Genomic DNA, 22,783 nt, shown 5'->3' on the forward strand with positions numbered 1-22,783 from the left:
GAAGGGCGCATGCACCACCTGTGCTGGCTTGTAGAATGTCATATGATATAACATCTCAACAGGGAACTAAATGAATGAGTAGTGACACACCCCTCTGAAGTAAGAGCATATTGTGGTGCATTTCAATGCGTTTGGTGAGAATGGGAAAATATATTTTCAGCTGAAGTTGGTTACCTGTTGGTTTGGATGCAGAAACATCTACTAAGTGCTGGTAGTACTAGTAAGTAAGCCTACCATCCATGTTGCAGTGGTGAAGCAGGAAATAAATAAAATGCATTGCTGCTTATTAAACAGAGAGCCATCTACCGTTCAAACATGGACATTGCAGGATATCAACAAAGACAACAATACTGAAATGTTAAAATGCTGATTCTTGCATTAAAAAGTCACTAAAGCAAAATGAACAACAAAAGAAGTGTTCTTATTTCGAATTATACTACTTTTTAATATAATAAATCCATATTTTAAATAATTAGTACACTGTTTGGCAGTTTAATCCATAACAATTGTTCATATTCTTTTTGTATATTCATTATGTTTTGTATGCAACATCTCAAGAAACTAAAGCTTTCAAATAAATGTATGTTTATTCACTTTATTTTCCTTATCTTGTATGTCAATATGTCCAACATTATATTTGTTATTGACTAACGATGAATTCATAAAACATTATTTTCTCAACCTCTGGTAAATGGATATTATCATGTTTGAAGAAATCAATCTGAAAACCTTTGAAGTGAAGTTTTATTTGAAAAAGATACCGACATGAAAGTAAGCAACATGGATTGTATAAATATCTGTGCAACCAAAATGAGCACAGAGGCCTTCTGCTGCCATGATACACCAAACTATCCAGCTTTACGTCCAGCTACAATCCTTAAAATATCATGTTTTAACCGTTAGTTCATTGTTGGTATCATTGTATGATCTAATAAACAACTACGAACAAAAGGATAAGAATTAGCCCGGGCAAAAAGAGGAGTAACAGCATCTTTAACAGAAGGTGAAGCACCTATGTCAATTCATACGCAGTTCGACATAAATTAATGTAATTCTAGTTTATGAGCTGCTATGTAAACTAATCACACTGAAGAAATTATATAGAGAATCAATCTTTCACACAAGCTATCAGAAATAACAGTACTAAAAGGGCCTGGTTGACAAAAAATGGCGATAAACACAAGATAAAAAAGCAACTTGACAATCACCATATGGCAGTCTGCTGCAGTGCTTTGGCCAAAAACAGCCCGTCATGGCACAATCAACCGGACACAATCAGTTACAGCAGATGAAGAGAACAATCAGTATTTAAGTTACAGCGTTTCCTTGATGCTTGTTGTTAATTGACCTGGTAAAAAGAATATTGGTGTTTTCTCCCTTGTACAAACTACACCGACAGGATAGATGTGAGTGCAGCCCACATGTATTCCTGGAGCACTGCATGTATCCTATCAGAAATGATTCAATGAGAAATATGCACGTAGTGTAATGTGGATTATGAAAATGCAACTACTTGTACAAACACCGCCTTGATTCAAACTTTGTATATTACATCAACTTTTGAATTTACACAGAATCACAACTTTCAGAATACATTCATTTTTTATCGTAAAATTACCACAGCAACATTGACAAATCTCTACAAAAATCCACCTCACCGCCCAAATCAGCCTTCAGGAAGGAATATGTATGGAGTGATGAAGACCACGATCTGCAATATCATCAGTAAGTATTATTCTCATTATCAAAGCAGGTCATAAAGAAATAAATACATATATAACAATATGGTAACACTGAAGTCTGGTTGGTGCCCCCCCCACCTCCAGGGTTTAGACGCCCAGCTTGTTGGCGATGGTCATGAGCACTTTGAGGATGGGCATGAAGGCGGAGATCTCGCTGAAGTTGCTGCTGCTGACCACCTGGGTGTGGACCTCCAGGCCCCGCTGGTAGTTCTGGCTCGCCACGCAGCGGCTGATCTCGTGGAGCCCGTTCAGGATGCTGTGAGAGAGCTAAGAGACAACAAATATGACATGTTACTATGTGGCATCCTAGGTTTATGAAATGTCAGGAAATTGTACAAATGTGCTCATAATAAGGTCTGAGTGTTCATGTAGGCATCTTTAAATGGCTTACTTGTCCAGAACTTGAGTTTGTTTAGCCTTTTTGATGAATACACTTTAAATGAAATACTTAAAAGATTATCAAGATGGTTAGTTCAGCAGAAAATCTTTTGTCCGTTAAGGGCAGTGTGCTAGAGAGTCGTTTTTCACACTATTACTCAAATAGAAATCAATATTATTTTACAGATGTTCTGACAACTCTTAAGGATTTTTTTGCAAGTAAATTGGTTAGCAGAGGTGTTTCAAACTGGTAAAGAACTAGTGTTTTTTTCACACACATCAGCACCTGATTGTGATTAACTGGGATGTTTGTTTGACTTTTCCCGACTTGTAAAAACTCCCCTCTTATTGCAATCGGATGTTCTGGTTGATATCTACATAGCAAACATACAATGTGGTCCATTGCTGCCTTTTACTGTGTCACTGCTGATGTATCGTGACTATAAATGTACAAAAAGGTGTTATGGTTTCTTCTGTCATTAGTCGACCATCCTTCATTTTGCATCCATTAAAAATACGGCAGGAACTCTGAAATATTAATAGTGATGAATTGATTTACAATAACGGATAAAAGACAATATCCATCATACATTTTCTTACTGCACAGGAGTATCATAACCTTCTAAGGGGTGGCTTTTAGCGACAACCAATAACTCTTGTCATGAGATTTTAATAAACTGTTTCACTGAATGAATGTGAAGTTATTTTCTTTAAATTCTAAAATACCAAGAGGATTATCTCTATAGTGTTTACACATATTTTAAATAACAGCCTGTCTCGGTTGTCCTTTCAGTTAACCTTGTCTCTGTAATCATTCCTTACCGACTGCTCCCTCAGTTTGTCATATAGGTATCCCAAGCGTTTGCCTGCGTCATCAAGTTTCCTCTTTGTTTGCTGAGAAAGAAAGCATTGTTCAAACAAGACCCAAATATTATTTTTAATTCAATACAAGCTTTATTAAAAACACAGCAACACTTAGATGCATCCACACACACACACACAGCTCCACTCACCGGGTCTCCTGCCGCGAGCTGGCAGCGCTGCACCAGGCTGTCGAAGGTGGACCTGAGCACCATGTGTTCAGCGGGGATTTCTTTCTGCTCCACCCGCTCTGCCGGCAGCTGCTGGAGGAGCTGAGGAAAACAAGGACACAAGTACAAGGAGTTGACGTGTTTGCCAGGTGAGAATTCGGGTAACAGCTAATTGTCACACTCACTAACCTGCACGCTGGGCTCCTGGGGGGCTCCGGGGGGGACTTGGGCGTGGTCGCGGGGCTGAGGGGCCTCCACTGGGAATCCCATCACTGGGGCCGTGATGGGGGCTGGTGGTGTGTAGTTTTCAGGGACCTGCAGACACAGTAAGACACTTAGAGGTGGAGGAACTATAGCACAAATGGGCTTGATTTTGAACTTTAGTTAGCTTGTAGTTAGCTTGTTGCTAACTGTCGGTCTGCTTTATGGGGTTGAACAGGTGGTGGAATTATCACAGCTTGTTTGCTGTAAACAGCCGCACTCTGAATGATGTTAATGAGCACCTCTAAGGGTTTGTCCCTCAGGCAACCACTTTTATATTACACCTAGTCATTTCATTCCCTATTCATGATCAAATATTTACAAGTGTAGCTTTAAGAATAAACAACACTTTAAATTGGTTGAATTATTTAAAGCTTCCCAGTACTACTGCCACGCCTGCATCAGAGCAGTGATTCTGAAACTGTGGTTCTTGCACCCTGAGGAATACTATGGATAAGTGGAATGGTTGTGGAGTAACTCAGGTGAACTATTACCATCAATTATGATGTGATTTCTTTTATATATATTATTGTTGTGAAAGGTCAGCAAACAGAGACTTTAACATAGATAAAAACTATTGGTTATGTTCTTTATTCTATAGTTTTAAAGGGTATACAACTTGATGTGACGAAATAGTTGTAGACTGGAACACTTAATCAAGGAAAGCATACTATTATAAGCAATCACAGAAACTACACAGACTGTGAACAAAATGACCTAAATTAATATCTTGAGAGTTATAAATAAAGTACCTTCTTCTTCCTGGGTCCGCCTCGTACTGCCGGCGGGTCATTCCAGCCTTCATGGGGCCCTATGTCAGAAGATGAGTAAGAATGTAAATTACTAGAGGCAATTACTGTGGTGACACTCAAGCAGTAAAAGACTGTCAGCACAAGACAATTCCTTTGAGCTATTTTGTTAGTCTACATGGCAAACACATGTCAATAAGCCACAGATTTCAGCCATTTATGCAGAAACAACTCAGAAAACATGGGCCAATGTTCAGGCAGCAGCCTCATAATCACCTAACATTAACAACAAACTGACGCTGGGTAATTAAAACAATTCCATTTATATGTTTTGTGTAGCTTCTGTATACATTGTTGTAAAATGTCTCCACTTATAACAATGTAATGACTAAACGAGCTGATAGTGTATGATCTGAAATAAAGCCTGTTTTGTTTGAGCCTGGAACATCTTTTTGTTGTTGACTGCATCCTAAACTGACATCAATACAAATAAATGAGGTCACTATGTTTCCCTCAAGCATACAGCAGCACAAGCAAACACCATCCGATACACGGAGTGACCAGAAAAAAAAGCATTAACCCTGTGTACTCAGTGCAATTGAATATAAAACGAATGCTAGGGATTTTGTGCTTTTCTGGTCACTCGAGTGTATATTTCGATGCACTCTTGTTCCACATCCATCCCTAACTCTGTCACCTTGATATTCAGACTGGGAATTCAGCCAGGGAAAGAATCCTGCAGGTCAAATGAGGTTTACAGATTAACCATGACCCTCAGCAACAGATCTATCATGTGTCTCTATGAGGGACCAACATGTACCTGTAGGAGGAGGGGCCACAGGAGGGGCCAAGAAGGGCTTTACAGCAGGAGCTCCGGGGCCTCCTTGTGGGTACCCCGATCCAAGAGGGGCATAGGGACCAGGTGCCATGGGGGGTGCAGGCCCCTGGTTGTGGAGGCCTCCTGGGTACATGGGGACTGGGGCCCCGAGCTGGGAGCTGGGTGAAATGGGGCCCGAGGGTAAAGAGGTAGATGGCATGAAGCTTGTCGGTGGCACCCCGGGGCTGGGCATGGGGGGCAGGCCTCCGGGGGGCAGGCCTCTGGGGGCCGATGACGGAGGCGATAGTTGGGGTCCTGATAGGTTAGCAGCTGGCATAGAAGGACCAGGAGGAGGGAAGCCTGAGGGCCCGCCGCCCGGCATACGCTGAGGTTGGAATGGCTGATGAGGAAGGAAACCTGGGGAAGGACAGTTACATCAAAAAATAAGCTTAAAATAACTGAAAGTAGAGTACAGATAGTCAATGTAAACCCTAAAGTAGTGTAAAAACTGCATCAAGACATATTGTTTCAGAATATTTGAAATGGTTTGAAACTCATTTAACACACTACTGATAAACTGCTGACAGTTTGACCATGTCTCTCTTTTTCTCTCCACAAGTGTTAAAACACACACACAAACACATCTCATTCAATCCTTGCATATTTTGTTTTATTACTGTCTGATTGCATTAATGTAAACAAATTGAAATGATGGATTATATTTATTGCAGTCATTCTGTTATTCTCTACTAGTTGCCCAGTTGTTACAGCCTTGCTATATATTTCTCTCCCTTTAGTATGTCAAATAAATGTTATTCCCCTAATGTTGTATCAATTTTCCAGTGGTATGAAATTGTGAGGAAATTCTTTCGACAAAGAACCAGAAGACAAGGAGCACACTGATTATTGTAAAGCATTGACAAAGACATTTGCAGACACATTGTAGTGACACAACCTCTGATCTTCTGTCGCCTAAACGGCTCCAATCTCAGAAAGCCGGTAATCAAAACATTCCATCAGAAAAACTAAACCAGTTTGGTTTCCTGCAGAGAAACAGGCTCCAGAGGAGCTCGGCCTGATAAGATTCACCCTCTGACACATATAATCTAAAGGACAGAATGTTTACAACCTAGCATTAAGCATATTCAAGAAGTATAAGGAGGTATTCTCTTAACACGGCTAATGAAGAGACCCTGAGAAACAGACTAATCTCCATACAATAGGGCGGTCTAACCCCTAGGCTAAATGTTTGTTGTCTCTACAGACAGAGGAACATAAACCTAGGCGTGGCCAATTGATAAATAAATTCTCCATCAGAAATTGTAAAGGTATTGTATTCAGGGTGATACATTCCAGCATTGTGACTAACCTGGAGCGGGAGCAGGTTGTTGGGGGTAGGGAGGCCTCGAGGCAGGGCGGGTGGAGCTGGGCGGTGGGACGTGAGAAAATGGCGGGAGGCCAGGCCCGGAGTTGGTTGGCGTTTGTGGAGTATAAAACGACGGCATCGGAGGCTGCTGCTGCTGCTGGGGGGCCTGGGGAGGGGCAGGGGCCTGGTACTGACTCTAGAGTTGGGGGAAGACATAACAATATGTTTCAAATAAAAGTGCAAACATCCTTAATTGCATAGGGAAGACGCTCGCAAATTGCAAATTCATTTATACCATAATTTGTGCTTTTGGTGCGGGGGCCTGAGCAGCAGGAGTGGGCTTGGCTGTGGACACATTGGCTCTGTTGAAGGAGTTTGGAGGCTGCTGTCCACTGGCGCCCTCTTCCTGAGCGTGGAAAAGCCTGTCTCTAAGCATCGTAATCCCAGCCTGTGGGGGAGACAAAATTGTGCAAAAGGGTATTTTTCAGAATCTAAAAACAGAGTAAAACTTTGAATTTGGGGTTTGGGAATGAGGTTACTTGCGCTGTGTCTTACCTGGTCTGAGTTCTCCGGCAGGTAGGTCATGGCGGTGGCCAGACTGCCCTCTGCAGCCAGGATGCCGGCGTAGCAGGTCAGCTTCTCGGCCAGGATGGGGCTCTGCACCACCACCTCGCTGTTACGGAGGCGTTCAATTGATTTACGCAGCATCATCACTTTTTCCACCAGATCCTGAAAAATACACAAAAGGAAAAAAACATGTTAATGTGACGGCAACATTCTTAAGTGCTCTTACCTTAAGGCTACAATGGTGTGTTGCTCGTACACCTAATAAAAACGGTCTTAAAAGGTTCATAATAAACTCAGCATGTCACCACATGCCCTAAGTTATCACATTTCGTGAGATTCTTGCATGTCTTTGCATGATACAATAATTAACATGAAATCTGTTTTTGCTAGGTTAATATTCTTCTACACCTGTTGATCATTTCCAGATGTGGTTACAGAGAAAAATAAGACTTCACTTTCCTGCACACATGTCTATGCTTAGTGCAACAGTGTAGTTAGAGTACTTTGTATATGCTAAACGTATGGAAATCCTTAACTAAAGGTTATACCTCCAGGCCGAGAGGGGAGGCGCAGTCTCTGTGCAGGGCCCAGCACTCCACCAGCTTCTCAATGTTCCCAGAGCAGATGTAGCACAGACAGGCTTGCAGGCAGCGCTTCTCTGTCCTCTCATGCTCCAACCTGCCACCCAGGGTATCTACCAAGAAGAATGTCAGATTTAAACAATGCCAGACAGAGGGAAGGCTGAATTTAGAACAGGGAGGATCTGTACAACCATAAATGCTATTCAACAAGTTTAACAAGTACTCCTGAGTTGGTACAGCTACTCTGAAAGTGAGACAGCAGGATGATTGTGCCTCTACATTGGTGAGCAACTTACCACACAGACGGGCAAAATCTTCAGGGTGAGCATAGGTCAGCAGGGCAGCGAGAGCCTCCTTCCAGTTGTCCAACTCACAGCTCTGCACGATGTCACTCCAGTTCTGGGTCACCACCGATGATATGAGCTGCAGTTTGGGACAGATTTCTTGAAATGTCTCCCCTGTGATTGCACCGACTGAAACTGAATTAATCAGACATACTCTTACCATTGAGATGCTGTTCTTTTGGTTGCTTAGGTATTTTTGCTGGGTTTTCTTGAGCAGCTCTTCCCCTCCGCTGATGGACAGCAGGATGGCTTCAGCGTAGCGGCCGTCGTTCAGACACAGATCCACAGCGCCCTCAAAGTTACCGACCAGCAGAGCCTGGCTTATCAGACCATCAGTGTCTTCAAAAGAAACGAAAAAGGTTATTGAAAGATATCGAAACAGAGATAATATATGTGTAAGTCGTGTAATTAATTGTGTGAGCAGATGAGGGACTTTACCACATGATACAGGGATCTGGAAGTTGGAGTTTTCCTTTGGGGTCTGACTGAAGAAGTCTGCCGGTGAAACGGAACCAGGGGTTGCAGCATCACCTTCATCGGACCTCTGGAAATACAACAAATGGTAATTTTTAGAGTCATGCAAACACTTGTTTTGCAAAAAACTAAAATATTTGAAAATAAACATTGTCTGTGCAGACTTTCCGACCTCAGTGGAGAGCTGCTGCATCTTTTGTGCCAGATCTTTGGCATCTACTCCATGTCCGTTGTGCTGGAAACTCTTCCCAAGGCATTTTGAAATCTGAATAAACACAACAACATTTTTACAGCTCAGACATCAGATAAGGGTCACATGACCATTTATAAAATATATGGCAAATGTCATCTTAAAGCTACATTTAGTAATCGAGGATGCAAATAATGATTGTTTTCATTATCAATAAATCTGCAGAATATTTTCTAGTTTAACAGTTGGTGTTTAAAATGCCAAATAATATGAAAAATATCCATCTCAGTCCCTTTAGTTTTTAATATGATAGAAAACTAAGGAAAGCAAGAAAGGCTCTATATATTTCAGGGACTGAAATCAAAATGTTCTGCCAATTATTTTATGACAAAATACTCTAATCATTTATTGATTAATAAATTGTTGCCAATCAATGAATAGTTGCAGCTCTAAGAGGCAGCATACCTTCCTCTCCAACTCATCTTTGCTGAATCCCAAAAGTCTGAGGAATTTAACACGGGCTTCATCCTCGAAGTTGACCTGTTAACACAGAAAGTGAATATGCTTAAAAAACATTGGACACATCTGACAGATTAATGTAGTGTCACAATATCAGGAGGAGGGGAGGGCCCACCAGAAGGAACTTCCATATGTCCTGCTCAGCGTCGGACTTGGCGCTCTGGATCTTGGCCTGGCAGTAGCTGTTGAAGGAGCCCGACTGCAGCGCCGCCTGCAGCTCCCTGGAGCGCTGGAGCAACTCTGTCTCCGTGGTAACCTGGCTCACAAACACTTGTCTGGGGACGGGCTGGGGGCTCTGCACGGGAGCCGGCTTGGGATTCTCAAAGGTTATCAGCTTTCCACCAAACTGAGAAAAAAACAAAACACCAGATCAGCCATGAAGGGGAAAAACAAATGCTGTTTTAACACCTGGTTAGAAATATTTTTATTTTTCACTTACAGCAAAGGAAGCCCCCACTGGCCTGCGCACCCACTTAGGGGGCTTCTTCAAAGGGGAGACAATGGTGTCCTGCACTACAGGCTGAGGAACCTGCAGGGGAGGAAGCACCTGCCCTGTGCCAAAGGGATCCATTGCATCAAATGAGGAAGATATCTGTAAAAAAAAAAAGTGAAATGTTAACACAAGCACTTCACAAACTCTGTCCTGTAGAGCTGAAACACATAGTTGATTGACAGGAAGAAAATAGTTTTAAAACTGGATTCAGCAAAAACATTTTGGGATCCTCAAATGTAAAATTGTTGACATAAATCATACAAAAGAAAACACATTTAAATATGTCTACTAGTCATTTAAAGGTGGGGTAGGTAAGTTTGAGAAACCGGCTCGAGATCGCTAGAATTTGAAAATACACAACCGGAGAAAATCTGCCACTTCCTTACAGAGCCCCTCCTCCAAAACACACGAACGCGCACATGACCAATGAGGGCACGAGATAAGTTTGTGCACAGATGGAAGGCTGACAGGCAGGTAGGCCATCCAGTTATTTTAGCCGGGCCGGCTAAAATGATTGGTCGTGCTTTTTACAGTACTACAGCTTCCACAGATGACATTTTTTTATGGATTTTTTGTCAAAGCACTTAAGATATTCATTGCTATCGGGATGTTAAGAGCATTCCATGGAATATAACAAAAAGTGTATCTCGAGCCGGTTTCTCAAACTTACCTACCCCACCTTTAAATGTGTTGTTATAATATTGTTCATTCCTTATCAATCCTTGCACACCAGCACCATCTTGTGGACAAACATTGCAGTGCAGCACACATCCTAGGATTAAATAAATCGCATATAAGAAGAGCCACTAACCGTATCAGCTGTGCTTTGCTGCTGAGCCTTCAGACTCCCTCCCATCACAGAGTACACGGTAATCCTCCCATCGAATGAGGCAGCTGACAGCAGGGCCGGATTCCTGGGGCACCACTGGATATCGAAACACCACTGGTTTGTTGTTGGAAGCTCGTAAATAACCTGAAATGAAGAAAAATTACATATAAGAATCCAAAGCAGTGACAATAATGAGGCAAGGTCATTCATGCATTACATGGAGGAAGCATCTACCTCTCCAGTGTTTGGATTCCAGCAGAGGATCCTGTTGTCTTTAGCACTACTCAGCAGGAGCTCAGGGTCCGCCTGGCTCCAGGATATGGACAGAATTCCCCTGTAAGAAAACACAAGCAGAAGGTATATACGGTTATGACATAACATGACTACACAACTTAAAATACCACAAACTGTTAAAGCCTCACCTTGTGTGGTTCTCAAAGACTTTAAGAGGGGATGTAGCAAAACGGAGGTCCCACATCTGGATGACTGGCATCCGATCATCCTCAGAGGATAACACCAACTGAGTGGCCACCTCAGGGTGCCAGAGCATTCCTGAATAATGCATCTGAAATCACAAACAAACGAGACAATAAACAAAGGTTTAATTTCCAATGGTATGAGCATATGCGATATTGCTCAGAAATCATTAATGTTTATATGTGTTTGTTATAGCAATCTAATCGCAAGCCAATAAACAAAAGTTAGAGGGTATGGCTTAGTGATATGAACCATAAAAAGCCAATCAGCTGTTTGATACAGATCCTTTGCTTTGTGTAATTGTACTGGCCAACGGTCAAACTCTGCAAAAATTAAATCATCTCAAACATGTTAGTATATGGGCTTTATTGATTGAGTCATAAAACAAAATAATTCTTGCAGTGATTTGGCAGAATGAAACGTTCACCAACCCTGTTGCTGTGGTCACTGATCTTGATGATGGGCTCGTTCTTTCTCAGATCCCAAACAACCGCTTTCCCACTGGGGTTGGCAGAGGCCAGGATGTGCTGTACCTGTCTGTTCCAGGACACAACACTGATGTCTTCAGCAGGCTGAAAGAAGAGATTAAGGCTGTTACTGTCAAACGACCTTGACTGTGGCTGAGGCTTCCGGTCATAACTCACAGACATGAAACTACAAAGGTAAAGAAACTAGAAGAAAGTGGCTAGTTGTGGTTTCTATTTTTTGTTTCGACTCAAATCTTAAATTTGGTCAGGATCAAAACAAGAAAGTAAACTCATCTCTTCCGACAGACACTAAAGCTATGATCTCTGACTGCACCCACCTGTGTTTTCGCTCCTGGTGTCATTGGACTGCTAAAGTTGTTCAGATCCCAGATATATATCTCTGAATCATTTGCACCAGAAGCGAGGAGATTACTCTGTGAGAGGAAAATTGAGAAGGATTAATGGTTTGTTCTTCAGCACCAGAACAAAGAATCCCTTCTGTATAGACTGTCTATAATGACACAGACACATTTGACCACATATATTTACCTGAAACGGGTTGAAATCGAGTGCTCGGATGGGTCCAGTATGTTTGTCAGACTGTCCGATTACTGCCTCTGCACCGGAGCTCATTATGACCTCTGGGTTATATACAGTTAATGTGCCATTTTCACTGCCAGCAACCAGTCTCCCTCCAGTACCATCTTCTCCCATTCCATAATTCACCCAGACAATACTGTGAAACCTATGGAATATATAAAGTATAGTGAGTTGTTTGAAACATATTCATAGCCAGAGTGTAAATGTTTAGGTGAGCTGTCTTTTGCTTCACATTTTTGTCTAAATCCCACCTAAAATATGAGAAAAAGAGGAATAAAACAGATGGGAAAAAAATTACCAAGGATTAAGTGTTTTCATTTGAAATCAGCCATTAATTATTTCCAATTGAGGTGAACACCATATTTGTTTTTCAAACTACACAAGACTGAGCATAAGGTAGAAGATAGATGTCTTATGTGTAGAAAGTGATTTTCTAAAAATAAACTGTGTTACTAGGGTAATCATTTGATCCTGACTAACAAAATACTGAAGTTTCCAAATGTATCCAGGGCAGGCCTTAATTCTGTTCTAAAAGGCCACATCCCTTCTCTACAGTGGTTATTATAGATAGTGGTAGTATCTTATGTGTGTATAATTTACCTGTTTGATGTGGGTAATGACCCTTTGAGCTGCATCTCTAAAGATGGGTCAGAGAAATCCACCTCAAATATCTCCAGGGCTGATGTGGTATTAAAAGAGGCATCCAGCTGCTGTGCTGATGTTCCCAATGCCAGGTGGATAGGGTGGTGTTCGGCAGGACTCCACGCCTGGTGGGCAGTCCTCTGGATCTCCTTCAGCCTCATTTTCCTAAGTGTCAAGTCCTGGACAGATGAAGGAACTCCAGTACATCAAATATAAAACATGTATTTCCTAACAATTGCTGTGGGTTAACAATATATGTTTTAATACCTTACAATCTGACTTCACAACTGAAACACCTTCTAGTGTAACTCCAACAGGGTAACACCCTTACTGACAGATTGTCTCCGACTATTTCCTGAAGCTGACGGCTAACGTTAACCTACGTTTGCCGATACAGCTAGATTTTACAGGTGTTCCACAGGGTTTTATAACCAAAATGTAAGGTCAACTGCAACATGAATTCAACGTAGTTACCGGTGATATAATACATACAATTGTCGCAGAACCACCAATAAGTTATTTCAACACAAGCTAACATGACATGTAGTTAGCTAACGTTAGCATTCCGCACCTCTAAAAATGTTTCATGCACGTAGCCTTAGTTAGTTTTTATAACATGTAACACATAATGTCTGAAGCAACCAAAGCCTCACTCAAAAAGGAAATCTAATTTATTATACATGCCACTACACAAGTAAGAAGTCATGAGCAAACAGCTTAACGTTGCCTACAGTGCCTAGTAGTTTCAGTATATAACCGTAGCCGGTGTTGCTACAGCAATTTAACCAACAGCCACCACCCTTGTTACCATATCAACAGAAACGTTGTGTCTCAGACAAAAATTTAGCTCAGCAGCAAAAGGGTAAATATGCGTTTGAGAATAACTCACGTCAACTGTCTTTATTACAGCCTTCCTGCCTGCATCCACAACAAACTGGAGCTAGCTACTTATCAGCCAAGCTAGCAGCTTAGCCGCAGACAGCTTCCGATCAAAGTACTTTGCCGTGTTGTCACTGAGCTACGGTAGGCGAAAAGGATATTTCTCATTTGGTCTTGGCCTTAGTTAACCCCGAGGTTGCCGTTGACCCAAAATATGTATTTTGTAAATATCCTGTATTCACAACAAAGAACCCGATAATCTTCAGATATTCTTTGTCACTTATTAGTCAAGATTAAATCGTTTAATTGTTGAACTATTTGCCATCTATTTCATTACACTGTGCTTGCATTTTTTAATGACAATAAAGTAATCTAATCTAATCTATACACAAAAAAACAACACAAAGAGGAATGTAACTTCATAGGAGTTTTTATTCTTGACAGAAATATATATACACAGTTAGACTCATCCAGTCATTAGATTTTATAATTTACGACTTCCTCTGGTTGTTTTTCTGGATCTCCTCCTTTCTCCAAGTACAGGTTGTTATAGGGATACTGTTTTGGTGCCTGGAAGAGAGACAAATGCTTTAGTACATGTTGTGTATGTTTTTACATAAGGAACACTCATCTACAGGTGACACAGCACTGAGAAGAAGATACATTTACACATTAACACTGCTACACAATTACTATTACATTTTTCATTATCCTCAAACAGTTAAACAGTTTAGTTCACATTGATTAAAAGTATTATTGTGCGTGAAATGGAGTAACAGCAAAACAGAGAATGGAAGTAGCCAGGAAAGAGTATATACAGTAAACAGGGTCCTTTATTTTAATGAATATCCACAAGTTAGTTTATTAGTTTCAAACAATCATACTGTTCATTAATTCTACTCGAGTGTTTCTTTGAACTGAAAAATGTTTAGACTGCATCTGTTAATTGAAACTTTGGATTGGGAAGCGTAAAACATCAGGTGGTTACGTAACAAAGTGAAAGAAAAATTATTAAATAAGAGCGAGTGGTGAGCTAAAGCCAGGAATCTTCTCACTTTTAAAATGTTGTTTTACTGCTCGATTTTAAATTAGACTTTTTATCTAATTTTTTCCTCCGTAAAGCGTCTTTGAGCACCTGATATAGCGCTTGATAATTAAAATGTATTATTATTATTACTTTTAAAGTATTGATTAATAGACAATTCACAGTATCTAGTACAAAAACAAATCACAGCAACAGACTTTACTTACAACAGGCTGGTAAGCTGGATATTTCTCCCCAAGGTAGAACATGAACAGCATGAACCCAATGAAACCAAACAGCTGTTTGCACATGGTGGACCAGGACACAACTGTGGGAGACGTATCCACACGGCTCCTGGTGAATATGTCGAAATTCCAATGCATCTAAAAATAGACAGAGAACAATCAGTTATCAAAAGAGCAATCTCAAACTGTAAAAGGGTGCAGTGCCTCTGTACAATCAAGCTGATCTGACAACAACCAAAAGTAATTGTGTCTAAACAGATGAATGATAAACTGCATGGAAACATGTTTTTATTTGATTATTTCTAGAACTGTCAAAATATAAAGTTACAATAGTGTTTTCACAGAGTAAAGACCAAATATGCATGTACCTTCTTCAGAAATTATACAATATTATGCAGGTATTTATTCTCTTAAGGGCAGCAGCAATGCACAATACATACAATTATACATTATTAATAGGAATATTTAGTTTGTAAACAATTAGTGTAGGAGCCATTTCCTTGGTTTATAAAATGTTATCATTTTAGAGTACATTGATAGCATGAGATTGTGTGGTGTATATTATTTATTATTTAATTTGAGTGTGTTACTCCTGCAGGTCACCACAATATATACTTTGGAAAAAGATTTCAAAGTAACAGCTAACATATATTTTGCATTTCTGGGGCACATTTACAGAAGCAACATGAGATTACAAACAGTGGCAGCATCACACTTTACTTATGACTGTCACTCAGAAACTACTGATTGAGTTAATTACTCAAGCAAAGGTTCACAATTGTGATGTTTGTTTTGATAAGAGAAACATGTTAATTATTACATATAAACAACATATGTTGCACATCAGGTTTGGCAATTTCTAATAACTTGTAGTCTGTTATACAAGTTGTTTTATGTCGTATCTGAAGGCAATAATGTCATCAGTCTCTTACCGGCTCTCCCCAGTTCCTCCTCAGGTCAGGGTGGTCCCACTGGTACCAGGGGTCCCTCTCCTGCTGAGATGTATCTGGTAGCTTTGGATAATCACCATAGCTACAAAAGCAAAGATGGCAGTTAGTCAACCCACACACTGTTGCTTTGTTGCTGGCGAATTAGGCATTGGGAATGTTTGGTACACAGAACAATGGATGAGCTGAACAATACTTTTCAATACCGCAGAAAGACAACACTTTTGAACTTCCATGCATGGCTCTTAAAATAAAGCTTACCCCTCGCCTTGGTCGGGATATGGTTTATAGTCATCCACCCTCATATTGTACTTCTTTGCAGCAGCAGCCTTCGCTTCGGGGGTCAACGGGTAGGAACTAGGTAGATCAGCCTTTGAACCACCAGAGGCTAAAACACAGACGATTATATATGTGAATAAACCAAGTCGAAGTAAAAGGAGTTTGCAAGCTAATAAGAATCAAGAAACAACAATCATTGTGCTGAGAATATCGGTAGCCGCTCAGCTAGCCTAGGCTAACGTTAGCATGTCAAGGTTACGTTGATTCGAGGCTTTATACTTTAGACTCTGACTCCTGTTTACAGTTACATTTATCAAACCGTTCGACCGTGACACTACTGACCTGCTCTACATCCCGGCAAAAGGGCTGAAAGGCCAGAACCTTTCCCCCTGGAGAGAGCCTGGGCCCAGCGTCGGAAACCAACACCAGCCATGTTTACGGACTGCTGTCTGTCTGACAGACAGAAGTACGCATGCGCTAGATTGAAGTACGGATCGGCACAAGGAACAATTTCAATACATACTACTAAACAGCTATTCATTCATCTATTTAAGTGTCATTCTAACACATTGAACTTCTGCGTGAGCCATTTAACCTGGCAACAATATATTAATATCACAAGTGACAACTTAAGGAACTACTAGAACATGTATTTGATAGCGTTTTATTCATCTTATTTATTTGTGAGTGGCAGGCACCATCATATCAGAGCAAAGTGTGACAGTGACATGATAACTCCTCCAGCGGCTGAAGGGAACTTGTTCTCAGAGTGAATGCACTGAAGCCCTGATCCCTCGTTCCTCTTCCCATCAGATCCAGCTCAGGTGCAAGAATGCATTTACTGGGGGATCGTCACTCTGCCGCCAGTGACAAATTGAAGAAAATCAATCAGAGAAGTTCTGCTATGTCCTTCTCCACATTCTCAATGGGGCAATGAAGTTCATACCTGCAGTAAAGGGAAAACATTAGTGACATTATTATAGTTATCTATCGTCTAGCCTAATGAAGGGCTGATTGGGTTTCTTACTCACTGTCTATGACCTATAGCTTTACCTTTTGAAGGGCAATCCATCTGCGGTAATTAGGAATTTTTCAAAATTCCACCGTATGTCATTGACTTTTATTGGGGACCAGTAGAATTTCTTAAAATCTCCAATAACAGGGTTTACATATGGCAAAGATTCCTGTTAAGAAAAGGAACAGTGTATGTAAATATATACTGTTTAACTTAAGTGTCATCAGCTAATCATATTCAGAATCTTTGTAAAACACATAGCCTACCTTTAGATAGGTGAAAAGAGGCTCTTCATTTATCCCATTCACCTCAACCTTTCCAAAGACAGGGAACCTTGGCACAAACCCCCCACCAGGTCTCACGTACTTAAGAACGTTGAGGGTTTCATGATTGACCTCTGAAAAACCAAAGTACAACAAGTTATTACAAATGAAAACCAAGTGTTTATTCACAACTTTGTGTCAAAGAACTTGTATAACGTGTATAAATGAAATTAATCAAGGTAAACATACTGTTAAAATAAAAGTGAGTGAGTAGTATTTAGTAACATGAAATGGACATCTTTAAGTATTATATGCGTGACTACATTTTTGTTAAAACTATGGCAGTTGGGTAAATGTACAAAGTTAAAAAAGAGTACCTCATTCCTGTTGATACAGTATAATATACCAGTTAAAAAATCTGTTATTTCTGACTCTTTTCAAAAGCTTCAGTGTACTCACCAGGTGACTGAAGGCCGAACTGGTTGCTGGGGAATGCCAGTACAGTAAAGTTAAGGTCGCCATACATTTCCATCAGTGCATTCAGTCGGTGGTACTAAGGGAAAAGGACACAAAATCAGAGGCCATTGATAAAAATGACTGCACAGGTTATGTGTTATGAGATTTTGCGATCTGCGTGTAATCAATCAGAGCTCTTGAAGAATATTACCTCCTCTATTGTTGACCCTCAGAAGGTAGCAACATTGATGACGAGAAGCACTTTACCCCTGTAGTTACTGAGCGGAACCTGCTGTCCATCCAGGGTCTCCACAGAGAAATCATAGATTGATTTATTCTCCATGCTTGTACTTTAGCTTGTATATGGGATTGTAGTCAGTCAAGAGTGAGTATTCACCCGGCTGTCCTGTTGGCTCATCTCATTCACTGAAACATAACTCATGGGTCAGCAATTGTTCAGCATGACTGACTTCATTGTTCTCCTGGGCAGAGGTGAGCTGTTCAGCATACGTGTCCCAGGAAAAGAGGCTGATAATGTGGTGACAGCTAATTGGCCTTGGGAAGTTCAAAATTAAAAATATATGATTTTGGCAGCATCCTTTTCTCTTTAGAAATGACACTTACAGGAAAAAAAAGTTCAACATTAAGACTATGATTGGGCTGTTCGTACATTCATATTTTCATTTGTTGTGCTGGTGACAAAAGCTTTATAACTAAAGTTACTGCAAAGAGAAAACTGCAGTGTATTTATATGTATGTTTAATTCTTCCTAAGATTTGTAAGTAGTTATTTAGAATAATAAGCTGCTTATGTTGTTTCGTAAATAAAGGAGTTCCTTAAAATCAACTTGACCAAACATTTATGATTCTAGGAGGTATCCATGAAACATGTTGTAGAAATATTTGTATCAATAGCAAATATCAGAGCCGTGGCAAATATGTTAATTACTTTAACATGACTATTGACGTAAACCCGGAAATTAAAGCAACTGCTGCGTTTATGTTTGTCGTAAACGCTTAAATCCATGACTATATTGGATCTAAGTAATCTAAATACGACTTCTCTGACATTTAATAAAAATACTTGTGTTTGTAAACTACCAAACATGTACTCTTTAAAATTATGGTGGTAGTTGGTGTTTTAGTTAACAAGTGTGGTGGCGTAAAATGTGACTACTTTGCATTACTTGGAATCACAATGAAACATTTATAATGGAGCGATAACAACATATATGTGTGGTTGTATCATTCTTTAATATCAAATCCTGGCTTTCATCTTCCTTTAATACTTCCTTTGTTAGTATCAACAAGGTTTTTGGAAAGATCTTGGGCCATTACTATCCTAATGTAAAGTATTCCGACAGCCCCTGAATGCAGCATTGGGTTTGGGCTACACCTCAAACGCTTTCAAGATGCTAAATGAAAATACGTTATTTTGGCATCTATGTGAAGAACAACAACTGATCAAAAACTCTGTATAGCACTGTTGACTCAGAATGGGTGAAGAAGCTCAGATGCAAACGTAAGTGCCTTTTAAAAAGAGAGTTTTGTGTTTAAAAAGCAGCTGGATTGGTAGCCCCGGCAAGCTAGCCTCTCAGCTAACAGTGATAGCGACAACAACCACAGGGATGTACCATAGCTGGCTGTTGCTCTCATTTACCTATTTTTGGCAGCATGCTTTAATTATAAATAACCGTGACAAGGATGATTTAACATTACTTATTGCGATATTATTTTTATCGTAATTATTCTTAATTTAGTACACGTTTATTAACATGTGTGTGTGGTTAATATGAGTGTTGTGAGCGTTGCATGCAGTGTCAAAGTTCAGCTGTAAAGCAAGGTTTGCATTTCTTCAGCAGATGCCATCTTTTGGACTTGCCCTGGGAGGATGTTCTTGTTCCACATATTTTATGCTTTCTGCCACTGCAACACCTTGTGAGCCTGCAGAGGGTGAGCAGGCAGTTCCACAGCCTCATCCAGGTGTATCTGGCCAACTGCAGGACTTTTGATCTGTCCTCGGTAAGTCCTGAGACTTTTACAGTAAAAATACATTGAGGAGCATGTTGTGGAAGTCTAATTCTATACATAATGGCAGAAATTGTAAATTTTACTTAAGTTTTGTTTACAACTTGACTTATTGTTTACTTTTTCTTTTACATATGAAAAATATTAATACACAAAAAAAATCCACTAATGTATTATGATATATTATTACATGTTAAGCTACCGGGCAGTATATCAAGTAAACTCTCAAACTTTAAAACTGGATGAACAAAATAATATATAATAATAAATAAGTATATTCTGGAAATATAATGTATAAAGTTATTCTGCAGTTCTGCGTGGTCAGTACTTTTGGTACTTTTAAGTATATGTTGTTGCCGATGCTTTTGTACTTCTACTTAACTAAGAGTTTTGAAAGCAGGGCTTTTACTTCAGAGTATTTCTACACTGTGGTATTAGCAGTTATGCTATTGTATATTATAAGTAAAATATGTGAATACTTCTTCCACCAATGCTCTGTTGTGATGTTTTCAGATTGGACCATCAGTTCCCAAGGAAGCGTTTTGCTCCATGTTAAAGGACAACAACGTCCTCCACAGCCTGTGTCTTTCCAGTTGTTCTGAATGGGTGACAGACAAGGAGCTGCTGCCAGTTATCGGCCAGAACCAGCACCTGCAGAGAGTGGACATGAGCAGCTGTGTTGGTCTCACCCGTCACTCCCTGGTGGCTGTGTCCTTGAGCTGCATGCACCTCCAGCACCTCGGCCTGGCGCACTGCGAGTGGGTGGACAGCCTGTCGCTGCGCAGCCTGGCGGACCACTGCGGGGGGCTGCAGTCGATCAACATCACCGCCTGCCGCCAGCTCAAGGACGACGCCATCTGCTACATGGCCAAGAAGTGCTTGAAGTTGAGGTCTTTATCCCTGGCAGTCAACGCCAATGTCACTGACGAGTCGGTGGAGGAGGTGGCCAAAAACTGCAGGGGCCTGGAGCAGCTGGACCTGACAGGCTGCCTGCGGGTCAGGAACCAGTCCATCAGGTATATCATCTCTTATTTTCAAGTGTAATCCAGATTTGTGCCATCCCTGCCCACACTGTTACATGCACCACCTCTCTTGATCCTCTGCATGCTGTGCTCACAGGACTCTTGCCGAGTACTGCCCGAAGCTGCAGTCCCTGAAGGTGAATCACTGTCACAATGTGACAGAGTCCAGCCTGGACCCTCTACGGAAGCGCAATGTAGTGATAGATGTTGAGCCGCCCCTACAGAGGGCTCTGGTGCTTCTTCAGGATGTGCTGGGGTTTGCTCCCTTTATCAATCTCCAGATATAGGCAAAGGGCAACACAGGTAGGAAATATGAGCAGTATATCTACTGTATGAGTTTGTGACATGTTCATATCCAAGACTGAGTTAGAACTCTCCCACAATGTATTTATAACGAGTCTATTTGTAGCAGATACTGGTGGTGATTGCATTTGCCTTCTTGTTTCAGGTGTCTTCATCAAAGCAGCCGCTCTCAGCTGCATCACATGTGCACGTGAGTTGTTCTAAGAAACGTCAAGATGTTTTACACTCAAGTTTAAAAATAATGTGGATAAAGAATCTCAGTGGAATGTGATCAAAGATGCATATTGAGGATGAAGCTAAAAATAAGTCTACCATTGAAAAGACTGAAGAAAGCCATGTACTTTTAAGAATTGATGTCTCGCGTCCAAAAGATGTCACTGCACTTTCATTTAGTGTTTTAGTAATGTGGCTTTATAGAGAAGCAGATATAGCCATAGTAAAGTGAATTGTTTTGTTGTTTTTTAACCAAAGTTTACTTTGACCATATGACATTGTAAGAAACAATTATTTTATGTTTCATTTAGGAGCATTACAAATGTTTGAGTTTAATTAAACATTTCATTTTGCATGTTTATGACGGTTTAAAGGATAAATTCACCCAAATCACGCAGAAAACATTTTCTCACTTGTTGTTATGTGTTGTTATGTGTCCAGGTTTTTATTATCTGCACCACTGAGTCTTCTGCTTTTACCACAATACAGTGAAGATAAATGCAATGTTAGTGGTGCTGTCTAGTGTCTTCCAGAAAAAAAATGATCCACAGACTTCTCTGTGAACCCTTTTGAACTGTTTCCTAATGCAAACTGTGTTGCTCTCAGTAACACCAAAACTATCTGCATGGCTAAATGCAGAGATTTGAGAGAAATGTTTTCAAAATGTGGTGATGCGGGTGAAGTACCCCTTAAAACCATACCGTTAATCAACCCATTTCTTTAATTTTTTTAAGTATGGGTTTTTATTAAGAAACATTCCCGTTAAACACTTGAAATTAATTTTGTAAAAAGTACCTAAATTGCTGTTGCCTAACAAGGCACATGGAGGATGTAAGAAATATTAAATTCCAAAATATCATCAGAATGGACTGTTGTAATTTTACTACTATATAAATCTTCTTCAGTGTAACATCTGGATGCACAATCCATCCGTTTCTCCTATAATGTCGAATCCAACACCTCAAAGAACAAATCTAAAACCAATGCTCTCTTTTGTTTTCAAATTTAGAATAGCTTTTTTTGAAGGAAACATGCGGGCAGAGCCTTGTGTTGCTTAAAACTACCAACTCTACTGATTTCATGTAACATATAAAATAAAACATAGAATTATATAATCACATTTATAAAGAGAGGTGTTACTGTGGCTCCCTTTTCAACACCTGTTAGGATTTGTCCAAGTAAGTGTTGTTTCTCAAAGACCAAAAAAGTTTTTTTTTTTAGCAATGATTTTGTGTTTTCAACAAGAAAATAGTGACTAATGAGTCCTACTTTTTTAAATTTGAGCTTTCTTAATAGATGAAAATGAAAAATAAATGGCCCATAACTTTTAACTTTCTCCTGTAATTCCTTTTAATTTCAAGTGTAAGAGGTTACTGTCAAAACATTGCAGTGGTGGAGCTAAAGATGGCTCTTTATCTGTGTTGTGACACAAGGTGGCAGCAATGAGTCAGGAAATGTGTCTATTTTAATTCTGTTTGAGAGGTTGCATGACTTCAACACTACATCCAAGAAAAGTAGTAGTTTACAATGTTAAATAGGTCCAAGCACAGTATCACGTGTGTATAAAAATACTTTGAATGTCT

The 22,783-nt window shown here is 40.2% G+C and overlaps 4 protein-coding genes across 7 annotated transcripts; 1 reads left to right on the forward strand and 3 right to left on the reverse strand.

Moving 5' to 3' along the window:
• Positions 1 to 726: 726 nt before the first annotated feature.
• On the reverse strand, positions 727 to 13,540 carry sec31b (SEC31 homolog B, COPII coat complex component). 2 transcript variants are annotated; one of them, XM_034119428.1, is made up of 26 exons: positions 13,417 to 13,540; positions 12,486 to 12,706; positions 11,835 to 12,030; positions 11,624 to 11,719; positions 11,250 to 11,390; positions 10,764 to 10,906; positions 10,576 to 10,675; positions 10,324 to 10,485; positions 9,459 to 9,611; positions 9,135 to 9,365; positions 8,966 to 9,040; positions 8,483 to 8,575; positions 8,275 to 8,380; positions 7,997 to 8,175; positions 7,789 to 7,915; positions 7,460 to 7,605; positions 6,900 to 7,073; positions 6,640 to 6,792; positions 6,348 to 6,540; positions 4,982 to 5,395; positions 4,859 to 4,897; positions 4,165 to 4,223; positions 3,341 to 3,466; positions 3,134 to 3,253; positions 2,943 to 3,014; positions 727 to 2,009 (listed from the first exon to the last, which is right to left on the reverse strand). In XM_034119428.1, the coding sequence occupies exons 2-26, from the start codon at positions 12,686 to 12,688 to the stop codon at positions 1,830 to 1,832; spliced, it is 3,681 nt and encodes a 1,226-aa protein (XP_033975319.1). In that variant the 5' UTR covers positions 12,689 to 12,706; positions 13,417 to 13,540; the 3' UTR covers positions 727 to 1,829. The 2 variants fall into 2 exon arrangements, with proteins under 2 accessions (XP_033975319.1, XP_033975320.1); XM_034119429.1 differs by lacking the exon at positions 4,859 to 4,897.
• A 278-nt stretch (positions 13,541 to 13,818) lies between these two features.
• On the reverse strand, positions 13,819 to 16,395 carry ndufb8 (NADH:ubiquinone oxidoreductase subunit B8). Its single transcript, XM_034118857.1, has 5 exons — positions 16,244 to 16,395; positions 15,884 to 16,010; positions 15,608 to 15,707; positions 14,658 to 14,813; positions 13,819 to 13,976 (listed from the first exon to the last, which is right to left on the reverse strand). Exons 1-5 carry the CDS (start codon positions 16,332 to 16,334, stop codon positions 13,884 to 13,886), a joined length of 567 nt encoding a protein of 188 aa, XP_033974748.1. The 5' UTR covers positions 16,335 to 16,395; the 3' UTR covers positions 13,819 to 13,883.
• A 394-nt stretch (positions 16,396 to 16,789) lies between these two features.
• On the reverse strand, positions 16,790 to 17,978 carry gpx9 (glutathione peroxidase 9). The gene is made up of 5 exons (XM_034119887.1): positions 17,847 to 17,978; positions 17,639 to 17,732; positions 17,183 to 17,313; positions 16,955 to 17,085; positions 16,790 to 16,847 (listed from the first exon to the last, which is right to left on the reverse strand). Exons 1-5 carry the CDS (start codon positions 17,976 to 17,978, stop codon positions 16,790 to 16,792), a joined length of 546 nt encoding a protein of 181 aa, XP_033975778.1.
• A 1,035-nt stretch (positions 17,979 to 19,013) lies between these two features.
• Positions 19,014 to 22,065, forward strand: fbxl15 (F-box and leucine-rich repeat protein 15). 3 transcript variants are annotated; one of them, XM_034118849.1, is made up of 5 exons: positions 19,014 to 19,156; positions 19,494 to 19,656; positions 20,176 to 20,678; positions 20,782 to 20,987; positions 21,133 to 22,065. In XM_034118849.1, the coding sequence occupies exons 1-4, from the start codon at positions 19,131 to 19,133 to the stop codon at positions 20,969 to 20,971; spliced, it is 882 nt and encodes a 293-aa protein (XP_033974740.1). In that variant the 5' UTR covers positions 19,014 to 19,130; the 3' UTR covers positions 20,972 to 20,987; positions 21,133 to 22,065. The 3 variants fall into 3 exon arrangements, with proteins under 3 accessions (XP_033974740.1, XP_033974742.1, XP_033974739.1); XM_034118851.1 differs by having other exon boundaries at positions 19,497 to 19,656; XM_034118848.1 differs by lacking the exon at positions 19,014 to 19,156 and having other exon boundaries at positions 19,447 to 19,656.
• Positions 22,066 to 22,783: the final 718 nt, after the last annotated feature.

This window comes from Trematomus bernacchii, unplaced genomic scaffold, assembly GCF_902827165.1.
Source record: "Trematomus bernacchii unplaced genomic scaffold, fTreBer1.1, whole genome shotgun sequence".
Classification (NCBI taxonomy): Eukaryota; Metazoa; Chordata; class Actinopteri; order Perciformes; family Nototheniidae; genus Trematomus; species Trematomus bernacchii.